Source organism: Zosterops lateralis (genome assembly GCF_965231275.1).
Source record: "Zosterops lateralis genome assembly, chromosome: 15".
Classification (NCBI taxonomy): Eukaryota; Metazoa; Chordata; class Aves; order Passeriformes; family Zosteropidae; genus Zosterops; species Zosterops lateralis.
In genome coordinates, this window is record NC_139775.1 from 11,386,961 (window position 1) to 11,399,191 (window position 12,231).

The 12,231-nt window shown below is 46.5% G+C and overlaps 1 protein-coding gene across 4 annotated transcripts in view; it reads left to right on the forward strand.

The window, feature by feature from the left end:
- The window catches only part of CARHSP1 (calcium regulated heat stable protein 1), a 36,106-nt gene that overhangs the window by 12,480 nt on the left and 11,395 nt on the right, over positions 1–12,231 (forward strand). For 3 of the 4 annotated variants that reach the window (XM_083872373.1, XM_083872372.1, XM_083872374.1), the window contains exons 2-3: positions 2,165–2,357; positions 5,380–5,502. In XM_083872373.1, the coding sequence (XP_083728499.1) occupies positions 2,165–2,357; positions 5,380–5,502 (316 nt within the window). Of the gene's footprint in view, positions 1–2,015; positions 2,055–2,164; positions 2,358–5,379; positions 5,503–12,231 lie in introns of those variants that run through there. The other variant, XM_083872375.1, reaches the window with a different exon arrangement.

The window sequence follows — 12,231 nt, forward strand, 5'->3', positions numbered from 1 at the left end:
GATGGGGGAATACTCTGCATTTTGCTTGTCACCTGACAAGCTGGTTTATATTTAGATGAGGAGAGAAAGCATGTGATTCTGAAAGCTGCCTTTTCACTTGTGCAGAGGCCAGCCTGTGTGTGCTGAGTTATCAGAATTAGGTTTTAATTGTTTGCTCTTTTTCCTGTAACTTACTAGGGCTATGGTCCCGCTGTGTCAAACACATTCCTTGAAAGCAAAGTGTCCAAAGGAGATCTTAAGAAAATGGAGACTTCCCCTGTACCAGCCAGCACAGCAGGAGGAGGAAGTTTGGAAAATCCCACCTCTGTGGTGTTATCATCTTGGTCTGAGCTGAGCACTGTGCTGTGACACTGGGCAGGGCATTAGCTCATGGGTGACAGATGCCATCCATATTTGAAATGCCATCCCTAAAGCTGGGGTTTTGTTCTCAGCTGAGTTGTTCTTGAGAACAGTGAGGAAAGCTCAAGCTGGTAGATGAGGGAGTATGACTGACTATTCACTTCTATCTTCTGAGCACCCTGAGCAATTAGAGACAAAAGCCTTTGTTCCCTGGTGACTTCATTCTTAAGAAGCCTTTTTAATTTTAGTCTTTATTTTCAGGAAGAGATAATATGGATTTGTCATTGACAAGAAGGCTGCATCTCTCAAATGTCATGTGAAGGATCCACTCCATAATTCATGGGCTGGGGAGTGTGGGTGTCAAGAGGAGGGTGAATAATGGATATAAGAGATTTCAGTTCAATTAAACTGTTGGTCTTAAAGGCAGCTTTTCTTGCCTTCATATTTTCTTGACTCAGATCGCCACATTTTTTGCTAACTCATCCAGATAACCAGATATTTTTAGTCTTCTTAAGTGAGACTGTAGTGGGTTATTGGTTATTTTTGCACATCATGTTCCCCTTTCAGTGTGGATAGGGACTTGCATAGTAATATCAGAGCAGTGCTGATTATTTCCTCTTATTTCTGCCACTGCTACTGTAAGCCATCCATTTGTGTCTGTGGCAGTGCTGCTGTTTCCGATCCTGCTCATTGCATGGATTCTGGGAGTTCTGCCTGTTGTGTGATAAGATATGTATTGCTGTTGGTGTGCTGAGAAAGGTATCTTCTCCCTCCTCTGCTGTAGGACCTGAACACGAGCAAACCTGAGGCTGCTGGGGCTCTGAATGAAGATGTCCTAGTTGTTGGGAGATTGTGGCAGCCTCAGAGCTCCCAAAGGGGATTAGGGTCTGCCAGATCTCCCCAGGCAGGAGGGGTCACCTCCTCAGGGCTGGCCACTGCCTCCCAGCTTTGTCTGAGCTCCTGTCCCAGGCAGGGTAAATCAGCTGCCTGGCTGGCTCAGTCTGAAGGGAATTAAGGAGCACTCCTCTGATTCTCTTCTCACAGTCAAGCTGAAGGTCTTGTGAGCTGACAGAGCTGTGTTAGTAATGAAGTTCTCATGGTGATCACACAGCAAAACCAACCTGCAGCAGTGGAGGTGCAGCTTTGTCTCACCATTTCTTCTCCAAGAGCTTTTTTCTTGTATTGTGTGTTTGTGTGCAGATGCAGGAGCTGTTCTGTGATGCCAGTGGTCAAAGCCCATCAGTCTGGGAGGTGTGTGGGGCACACCAAGACCAGGAACTGGGGCACACCAAGACCAGGAGTTGGGGGCTCACCAAGAGTTGGAGCACACTAAGACCAGGAGCTGGGGCACACCAAGACCAAGATTTGGGGCACACCAAGACCAGGAGCTAGGGCACACCAAGAGTTGGGGCTTACCAACACCAGGAGCTGGGGCACACCAAGACCAAGAGTCGAGGCACACCAACACCAGGAGCTGGGGCACACCAACACCAGGATTTGGGACACACTAAGACCAAGAGCTGGGGCTCAGCTGTGCCACAAGAGCCTGTGAGCGAGGGAGGAGTGAGCAAATCCATTAGTTACGGAGTAATCTGTTTGCAACGGAGCTTCCTACTACAGCTGACAAAAGCCGTGACACTTAAAAATAAATAAACCTTACAAAACACGAACTCGCTGATACAGAGCAGGAGCTTGTGGTGGAACCGTGTCCGCGCGTACGTCTGCAGGAAGTGACTCACGTCCTTACAAAATCAGCATCGCAACTATTGGTGACTTTTATGACAATTCCTGTTCGGGGCTAAATCACATCTCCTTCTCCCCGCAGGCTCTCCACAGGCCTCAGAAATGTCTTCAGAGCCTGCTCCGTCCTCTTCACAGCCGTGCCCTGCCTCTCCGCCGTCCCCCAGCTCGCTGCACCTGCCTGAGAGCCGCCGGCCCCGGGAGCGCTCCCCGTCCCCCATGCGGGGGTACCTGATCCCCAGCCCGCTGCCCACCCGCCGCACCAGGACCTTCTCTGCGTGAGTACTGACTGCCCTGCCTGCCCCACGCACTGCAGTATGAAATTGTGCATTATTGCACCAGGCTGAAGGGATCACGGGCAGAAGACACAGACTATGTGCTGTTTAGGGGTCAGTGGGCAATAGTCTGAGAGCACAGGGTGGTACAAAGGGCAGGGACCATAGAGGGGTCTGAGGGATGAACAGCTGAGTGATCAATGGGGGAAGCAATTCAAGACAGATCGGCAGTAGTTCTGCCAGGCACCATGAAGGAAGTCTTCTCTTTCAGCCTAGGCTGGGAACTCTATGGTAAATCTTCCCAGGGCAAAGCTTGGAAGTTTCTCTGAGGGGGTTTTTAGGGTCCCCACATCCTTGGGCACCTCCAGAAGGAGCTAAGAGTGAGGGGTGCTGCTATCTGGAGATGCTTTGGTGTGTTATTCTTGTCCTTGAAGTTCTGATGCCTTTCGACTTTTAGTCCAAATGTCCTAGAGTTTTTTCAATGCTCTGTTTTAGCAAAGGGTGTTCAAAGCCTCTTTAAGACAAGAGTTTTACAGAGAGGGGAAAATACACCAAGATTTTTCAAAACAGAGTGGCTTGTCTGAAGCTTTGCTTCACTTCAGACATTGGGTTGTGGCTTCCAGGACCAGTTCCTGTTGGTGTTTCTGTCTCAGATCCAGATTTTTGTTTTAGCATGGTCTCCATTCTTACTGCCCCTGAAGCACTGGACCAAACCTCACTGGAAGTTTTAGGTTTTTTACTCCTGACACCTGTGTTAATGTCATCAAGGTCACATTTTAGAGATACTCCATCACTTTTCAGAGGAAAGTGATTCCTTGTTTCCTTTTCTTATTCAGCTTTCATATCTTCATCTTAAGATTGCTCAAATAGACCTGTTAAAAAATATGCTGATTATCAGGCTGTGACCCCTGTTCTCTTTCTCTAAGATTTTTTAATACAAGGTTTTCCATGAAACGAGGTAATATTTGTTGCTTTCTGTGATTATTTGAGGCAGTGATGATGAGCTGGCTTTCCCTGAGCTTCCCTGGGGCCCCGTGGTGCTGTGCAGGCTCCTGTGAGCCCTGTCCAAAGTGCAGCAGCAGAGGATGGTGTGGGCAGGTTTGGGATTGCAGAGAATTCCCAGTGCCTGTGAGGGGCCTCCCAGTGAGGGGCTGACCTGAGGAAGGCAATGTGGGCTTCTTTGTTCACCCTTTGAATCAGGGTATAATGTGAAGCTTCTGCCACAGCCTTTTATTTCTGTCTGAGGAAGGTCTGGCAGTGCTGAATGAATGAATGCTGAGGCAGTGAGATCTCAGCCCCACAGCCTGTTTTGGGCCACTTGCTCTGCTTGGTTTGCATTTTCCCTTTTGCTTCTTGCAGTGTTATCCAGCTCTTTTTCTTCCATGAGAATTTAAATAATAACAGTCTCACTGATGCTTCATATTATTGCTTCTGAATTCAAAATGAGGCAAAAAAAGAAGAGGAGCAGAAGAAAAGTTGATATGTTGTCAGTTTCAAAAGCCTTCAAATACCCTGAACTTCCTGATGGAAGTAGATTGCTAAAAGGAACATAATTGACTTAATAATTGGGGTTGCCCTTGAAAAGCAAGTCCAAGCTAGCTTGCTTCAGTGCTGTGTTAATAATGAACTCTTTGTAAATCTTCTCAGCTGTTAATCTTAGTTTGGTTCTTACAAAAAGAAAGATTTTTTTTATTTGGCTTCCATAGTTCTTTAATCATTAATTAGTGCAGGAATCTTGCTGTATTTGCTTGCCCTGAAAACCAAAATAGCTCTGAATTTTTTTATGTGTGTGTCCTCTTTAAACAAGAGGAGCTCTAGGTGAGCAGTTGTATAAAGAGATGAATGTGACAGGCAGTGGCTTATTATTCAGTGGGATTATTTAATTTTTGTTCACTGGAAGTGGGGGGCCCTCATCCCCCACAGTGCCTTATCTCTTTGAAAGACGCAATTGAACTTTAATAGCTTGTTTAGGACAGGGAGTGCTTTTTTGTGTAACAAGCACTTGTGTGGTCAGGTGTGTTGACAGCTTTATAGAGCTGGAAACGAAGTGATTTAATGGAGATTTCTTTCTTTAGCACTTTCAACTGCATTTCTTTATGTTAGTTTGATTTAAGGAACAAAGCTGTTGCCATTTTTTTTTTAACAATTTTATTTAGACTTCAGTAAAATTTAAACATTTGGGACAGTGATGTCCAAGTTGCTATGATGCATGTAACCAAATGGCTGCACAGTCATTGTGTTTGAAGAATTGCACTAAAATCCTCTTTTAACATGGAACCTACTGGATGCTCCTGGCATGAGGAAGGTTCTGATCTAGCAATGCTCAGGGTAAACATCATAATATGTTTAAATCAGTTTTCATTGAAGGAAGTGTTTGAGTGAGTTTGGATCCCTGGAAGTTGCAGTCAGTATATTTGATGGAGAAAAGAATTTAAGCACACAATTTTCAGGACAATTTTTTTTTTTTTTTTTTTTTTTTTTTTTTTTTTTTTTTGTTTTGGTTTTGGGTTTTTTTTTTTTTTTGTTTTTTTTTTTTTTTTTTTTGTTTTTTTTTTTTTTTGGATGGCAGTAAGTCACCCTAAAGGTGGTTCTGCAAATGTGTCTCATTTTGCCAAGGCAGTGAAGGAGGAGTTCAGACATGAGTCTTACTGTTGTGCACTACACTTCACACTTCCTGCGAAATCTGTGAAATCAAAGCACTTAGGTGCACACTGCTACTCCCAAACTCATCAAGGGTAGAAGATTCTCACATTTAGGATGGTGTCTGGAGGGAAATTTGGCACAGTGGTGGAGCAGTTGAACTCAGGATGGCAACTGATGCATTACAGTGCTAGCAAACATCATCTTCATCCCTGTGTCCCTTTTCCAAAGGCAAAACGTGTGCAGCGTGTGAAGGGGAGTGCAGAGCAGCTGCTGCAGAGCAGAGTGCTCACTGGCAGGCAGGGCTTGGCCCTTTTGCTGTGTGTGCTGTGGTGACAAGGGGAGTGTCTTGGCCCTGACCTGCTCTGTGTGGTTCCCCCTGCAGCACGGTGAGAGCCTCCGAGGGGCCGGTCTACAAAGGGGTCTGCAAGTGCTTCTGCCGCTCCAAGGGCCACGGCTTCATCACCCCTGCGGACGGAGGGCCTGACATCTTCGTGCACATCTCAGAGTGAGTTCTGGCTGCAGCTCTGCTGTGCCTTCATTACCCAGTGCTTTCACAGAATATTTGCAGCAGCATGAGGCTGGAAGAGAACTCCAAGGTCATCGAGTCCACCCAGCCCCAACACCTCAACTAAACCCTGGCACTGAGTGCCACATCCAGTCTTTGTTTAAACACACCCAGGGATGATGACTCCACCACCTCCATAGGCAGGCAGGCCATTCCAGTACTTTATCACCCTTTCTGTAAAAACCCTTTTCCTGCTATCTAACCTATATTTCCCTTGGCACAGCTTGAGACTCTGTCTTCTCGTTCTGTCAGTGCTGCCTGGAGAAAGAGACCAACCCCACCTGAGCACAGGCACCTTTCAGGGAGTTGTGGAGTGATAAGGTCACCCCTGAATCTCCTTTTCTCCAGGATAAACACCCCCAGCTCCCTCAGCTGTTCCTCACAGGGTTTGTGTTCCCAGCCCCTCACCAGCCTCATTGCCTCCTCTGGATGCACTCAAATCTTCTGACGTTTCAGACTGGTTTACAATCTGTCACCTTCACCACAGCAAAGAGGGGTTATTATGCAGATGTTACTGACAACAATAGATTATGCAGTTCTTTTCCTGTGTTATTATTAATCTGTTAAGTTAAAAACTAGAAGATGATCCTTAAATCTCTTAGAATAAGCTGTGATGAGTTTTTCCCAGAAACAGAAGCTTGCATTCACCTGAAGCAAATATTCCATGCAGGGTCTAGTTTTAGTGTAAAGATTTATAACACTGAAAATTCATTACTTTTACTTTGCACTGCTTGTACCATTATTAAACTAAAGGTTAATTGCCTTTACTGTTGAGAAAAATCAGACTTTATTACTTCCTTGAATTTATCTAGCTTAGGTTGTGAGGAATTTATAGTTAAAGCTGTCTCTGTTAAAGGGTTCTTTTTTGTCCTGAACACACTGAGAACCACCCCCTCTGAATTTACCTTTTGATAAACTAAGCAGATAAAGCTGTTTAAGTCCCTTGCTGAGAATTTTTCTCCAGTCTAAGCCAGTCTTTGCAGCATACTTAGAAAAGAGACTGAAGAATTTAAGTATAATTTTAAGACTATACACTGTTCACACACTTTCAGTGTAAGGAGATAAAATCTCCTCCAGTTGTGCTCTGTTTCTCTCTCTGTACATCCCATAATCACATTAGCCCTTTATCCCCAGTCTTTGCAGGGTTACTTACCTGCTGTGACCTCAGCATCCTCTGCAGTGTCAGGGTTTGCTGCAGTCCCAGATCCAGATCCAGCCATGTTTGCATTCCTGATTCCTGGCTGTGAGACTCCTGGTTTGGTTTTAGAGCAGCACATCCCCCTGGGACAGGCCCTGCCTGCCCAGGAATCCCCAGCACACCCCGTGCCTGCACTGCCCTTGGTGTTTATGGCTTGGCTAATCTGAAAGGTTTAATGGGCAATTTTGATATTTGTTCCTGGGTTGAGATGTTGACCAGTGCTGGGGCTCTTGGTCCCTGAGGGGGTGTGTGTTAAGACTGCTCGATGTTTATTGTCCTGTAACCTCTTCTAGACCTATCACCAGTTTTATTTTACCTATTGCTTCCAGTATTGGAGCTCTGTAATCCTTATTTGTTGCTCAGGGTGGTTATCCATGGTAAGTCAACAAAAGCCTTACCAAACCTACTCACAGCTGTCTTTCCTGGTTGTGTGTGCAGCAGTGTCCTTGGAGGAGGAGCACTTGGCTTTCCTCCAGGTTTCTGGAATGTTACTGCCCCACGGGTGTTGACAACCCAAAGCTTTGTTGGGCTCATGGGTGCAAATAGGCTCTGTGGTCTGACTTGTGTTCAACCCAAGGAAGTGTCATTTAATGTCTCCTTTCTCTTTTGTCTAATGCAAATGCACTGTTTTTCCTCATTTCCTGAATAACTTAAAAATAGCATTTCCTATGTCACAATTAAAAAAATTTAACTGTGAACATCTAGTCTGACCTATAGAGTTACTGATCAGCAGGGGTTTAGTTACAACAGCCTTCTTGCAGAAACATGAATTTTTCAGTCTTCTAATGAATTCCTTTTAAAGAACTGTCTATTTTCAGTCCTGTTTTTTTTTTTTCCCTGTACATTTTCTCTTCCAATTAGTTCAGTAAAATTTTCTTCAGTTATGTGAAATTAATCCTTTTAAAACCCTGGAGATTACTTTTTTGATTGAGGTTGCTGTCTTGTTTGCCTGTACAAAACACGAACTGCTCTTTCAGGTTCCTATCCTATGGCCCAACACATCCTTCTGTCCTGGCCCAAACCCAGGACTTGATTCACAAGGTGTTCCTGCCCTCATTTCCCCTCCAGTCAGTAGACACTCCAGGGATGGTTTTTCTGTTTCCCTGTTTAAGACTCCCATATGCTTCCTGTGCTGAAGTCCCAAATGACATTACGAAAATAACTTTGTTTGCTGTGAATTTTGGGTGCTCTGTGCGAGGCCCCTCTGACAGGAGTCCCCTCTCGTGGGCTGTGCTCTGGGTGTATTGATCCCATCTGCTCTCACACTGCTCTCACTGGGAGCCATCAATAAGCTGTATTTCAGTAACTGTGCCCTCCCCTTCCTACCAACCCACTCCCTCCACCCTAAAGCACCACTGAACAAGTCACCAAGGTTGTAAAAGTTTACAGTTCTTGAGGTGTTTGTTTTGCTGCCACAGGAGGTTCTCTGCTCCAGCAGCCTCACCCAGCCCTGCCCTCTCTCCACCCTTGTCTGGGAAGCTGCAGCAGGTGAGGGCTGAGAGGGGCAGAGCTGCTCTGTGGGCAGGGGGAGAGGCTCTGGCCCCTCAGACACAGCCCCAGCTCCCAGCCCAGTGCCCACCCACGGGACCAGCCTGGCTCTTTGCTCTCAGCCAGTTTCAGTCCAGTGCTCACAGCAGGAGCAGCTCCACAGGTTGTGCTGCAGTGCTGAGCCATCCCTGCAGTGCTGCAGGAGGGGGTTGGAGGGGACCTCCTGAGCCCTGTCCACTGCTGGGAGACACCTGTGCCTTTCAAACAGGCTTTGGCTCTTTAAAACCTCATGGTTGGCAATTCCAGTGCTGAGGCTCCACTGCCTCCCTGGGCCATCTCTTTCTGTCACAAACAAACCTGAGCCCTTTCTGTTTAACTGACTTGGCTTTCAGTATGGACCTTCCCTTCTCCTCCCATCTCCACAGCAGGCAAACCATGCCCTCCTTCTTGCAGAAATTGTGTGTTCAAAGGCTCTTTGCCTTGCTCTTTCAGAAACATCTTAGCAAGGTTAGTTCATATGGATTTTGTAGGACTGAAGTGTTTTTTGTGTTTTTACAGCTTCTCTAGGTCAATTCTGCTCTCTTGGAGTCAACAGCAGTTTTTCTATTGTACCAGGAATGGGCCACTGTTTAAAATGCTTCACATGTAGGTACTGTCTCAGAGCTTCAGTTCAAAAATAGCTGATGTTTCTGCCTCAACCTGTTAGTGAAAAGTGCTATTATTGAAGTACTGAAGGTTTCAGCACATTGTGTTCTTTAATTACTCAGAGTATATTCGAGTTGTTGGAAACAGCTTTTAGTGCTGGAGGGTGATGGTATCACCATCTTAATTCTGATGCAAGGCAACATTGGAAGGACGAATTAGTAATGCCTTTCATTTCAGTTTATTTCACAGTGAATTTGATAGATGCTCTTTATTAACTGGAATTGCTTTTTGTGGCAGCATTCTGTAACCAGGCCTGTGGCTCAGGGCACTCCAGTGACTGGTTCGCACAGTGTGGGTTTTGAGATCCTCCTTATGTTTATCAAGTGGTTCTTTTCTACCTGTTTATTCAGTTAAATCTGAGTGTGAGAGAGACGTTAGTCTCTTCACTGTCTCAGTGTGTTATAGGCATCTACTCATGAAATGAAAGCGGATTGTTTCTCCCGAATTCTCCCCAAAAGCTGAGATTTCAGGAGCTGGGATAAAGTGGTTATGCCAGTTTGGATTTGCCAAGATAGACTGTTCCTCTGTGTTCATCATAAAGCTGTGATGATTAGAGAAGGTTTTAAGTATTGGGACCAGCTGCCTGTCTTGTGGATTATTATGATTTATAACATAAACATTTAATTTGAGGAACTAAATTATTTTCTTCTCTAAGCTTTGAGGAGCTGTGAGGTTGCACTTTAGTGAAAATATCTTCATCGGATGGGATGTCTATTTCCTCTAAGTTTCTTTATTTTTTGTGAGATAATAACAAAACTTAGGTTGGCATTTCCTTTCTTATAAATGAACATTGGCCCAAAAATAAAGTCCAATGTCTGTGGCATTCAAAAGCTTCACTTGGTATTTGCAAAATTTTCAGTGTTTCTGTGCATGAATGTGGACATGTTTTGAGTGGAACTTGCACCAAAGCTGCTTTATTGTGTTGGACTTGTGAGATGTGGGTAGAAATATGGGATCATAGAATTGTTAGGGTTGGAAGGAACCTCTGGAGATTACCCAATCAACACCCCTGCCAAGGCAGGGTCACCTAGAGCAGGTTACACAGGAATCCAGGTGGGTTTGGAATGTCTCCACAGAGGGAGAGTTCACCCCCTCCCTGGGCAGTTCCAGTCACCTGTGACATAAAGAATTCCTTCCTCAGGATGAGTGGAACTTCTCATGCTTTAGTTCATGGCCATTGCTCCTTGTCCTGTTGCTGAGCACCACTGAAGAGTCTGGCACCATCCTCTTGGCATCTACCTTTGAGATAATTAAATCTAATGAGATCCCCTCTCAGTTTCCTCCAAACTCAACGGGCCCAGCTCCTGCAGTTTCCCCTCATAAGAGATGCTGCAGACCCCTCACCATCCTTGTGGCCTCTGCTGGGCCCTCTCTGGTGGCTCCTGGTCATTCTTGTCCTGAGGAGCCCAGAGCTGGACCCAGCACTGCAGGTGTGCCTCAGCAGGACTGAGCAGAGGGCAGGGTCCCCTCCCTGACCTGCTGGCCACACTCTTCCCAGTGCACCCCAGGGTGCCATTGGCCCTCCTGGCCCCCAGGACACACTGCTGGCTCATGGTCAGCTTGTCACCCACCAGTGCCACCACTGAGGTCCTTCTCTGCAGAGCTGCTCTCCAGTGGGCCAGCCCCAGCCTGAGCTGGTGCTTGGGGTTATCCCTCCCCAGCTGCAGGACCCTTTGTGGGGCCTTTGCTGAACCTCAGGAGGCTGCTCTGCCCAGTTCTCCATCCTGTCAGGGTCTGGCTGAATGGCAGCACAGGTTTTGAAAGGTGCTGTTTGTCTGCCTGGCTTTGTTTTAGTGAGTGGCTCTGAAGGCTGCAGAGATGATTTGTTTTGGTGTTCGATTACACTTGTGTGGAGCCACTTCTCCTTTTCAACTGATTGGGTACAAGCGAGCCCTGCTTCCTTTGCTTACTGCAGACAGCTCTCAGCTTGGTATAAGTAGTTGTGCTAGGGAAATGTCATGGCTCTTTGGTGTGATGGGGTTTTGTTTTTCTCAGATTCATACTTCACCCCTCTCTAGAACAAACACAAAATGTGCTTGCTGTAGTGAGTATAAACCCCTAGCTGGCAAGCATGGAGGCAGAGGAGTTGCTGAGATAGTAATTCCAGATAACATCTCTGCAAAGCAGGAAGCAAAGGCAGATTCATTTGCCTGGAGTGAAATTTTTAAAAAGCCCATAATTACATTTTTATTAGCGACATGTACTGTTAATGCTTTCATTTCCACCAGCCTGTAAGATGAGCCACTGTCACCAAATTGATGGTGGCATTACAGCATCAGTGTGAGAGCTTTCTCCTCCTTTATGTCACCTCCTTGGCTCATGTTCCATCCTAGGAGTCAGTCAGCTCTCACAGACACTCCCTGGTGTGTTGTCATTGGCACACAATGGCTCTGGTGGCCTCCCTGTCACTCTCTTGCTGTTCCACCTGTAGCTGTGGGATGTTCCCAGAGAAAAGACAGGGACTCCCTGCAGTGCTGGATGTTGATGTCCCCTGCCTGCAGAGACAGCTTCATATCAGCTTCTCTTCCCAGCTGAGGGATGGGGGAGGTGGGGAACCTGTAGCAGCAGATCAGGTGTTGTGCATTAGAGCTCTGCACCCACTCTTCTCTCTCAGTGCATTTGGGAGTGGGCACAAGATGGAGCCTGGTTTGTGCTCCAGGCTTTTGCATTTATCTGGGATTTGGCCTGAAGCCTGTGTACCTGCAAGGGCAAGGCAAGGAGGTGGCTCGCCAGAGAGCAGTGATGGATGAATGACCACACTCTTGGTTTGTTTTTTTTAAAGATTTTATTTTGCAAAAGCAGCATATTTAATGAAAGAGAAAAAAACGTGCAGTGCTTGTGGGTTTTCCGCAGTTTGGCAGCACTTGGCTCTGGAGGGGAAAATGCTGCATTGCAGAGAGGCCTTCAGGCTGTCCTTCAGGCTGGATTCCTGACCCTGTGGGCAATGGTGGCTCTGGAGAATTGATGCTGTGCCTCCCCCAGGGACAGTGACACCCCTGGGTCCCCAGGGAGATCCTGTTGTGCTTCACTTGTGCATTGTGGTGAGACCTCAGGTTATGCCTCCAGTGTCTGTAACTCTTGATGGCTCTGGCTGGGCTCCCAGGTGGGGGTGGTCCCACTCTGCTGTTGCATTCCAGCTGCTGGCTGTGCTGGAGATGTTCTGTTAGCTGCACCTTCCTGCAGGGAGAGCCCAGCTGTGTCTCTGCTGCACCGAGGAGCTGTTTGTGTCCATGGAGAGATCATCTTTTCACACTCCTTCCTTTCCTCTGATTTTCTGC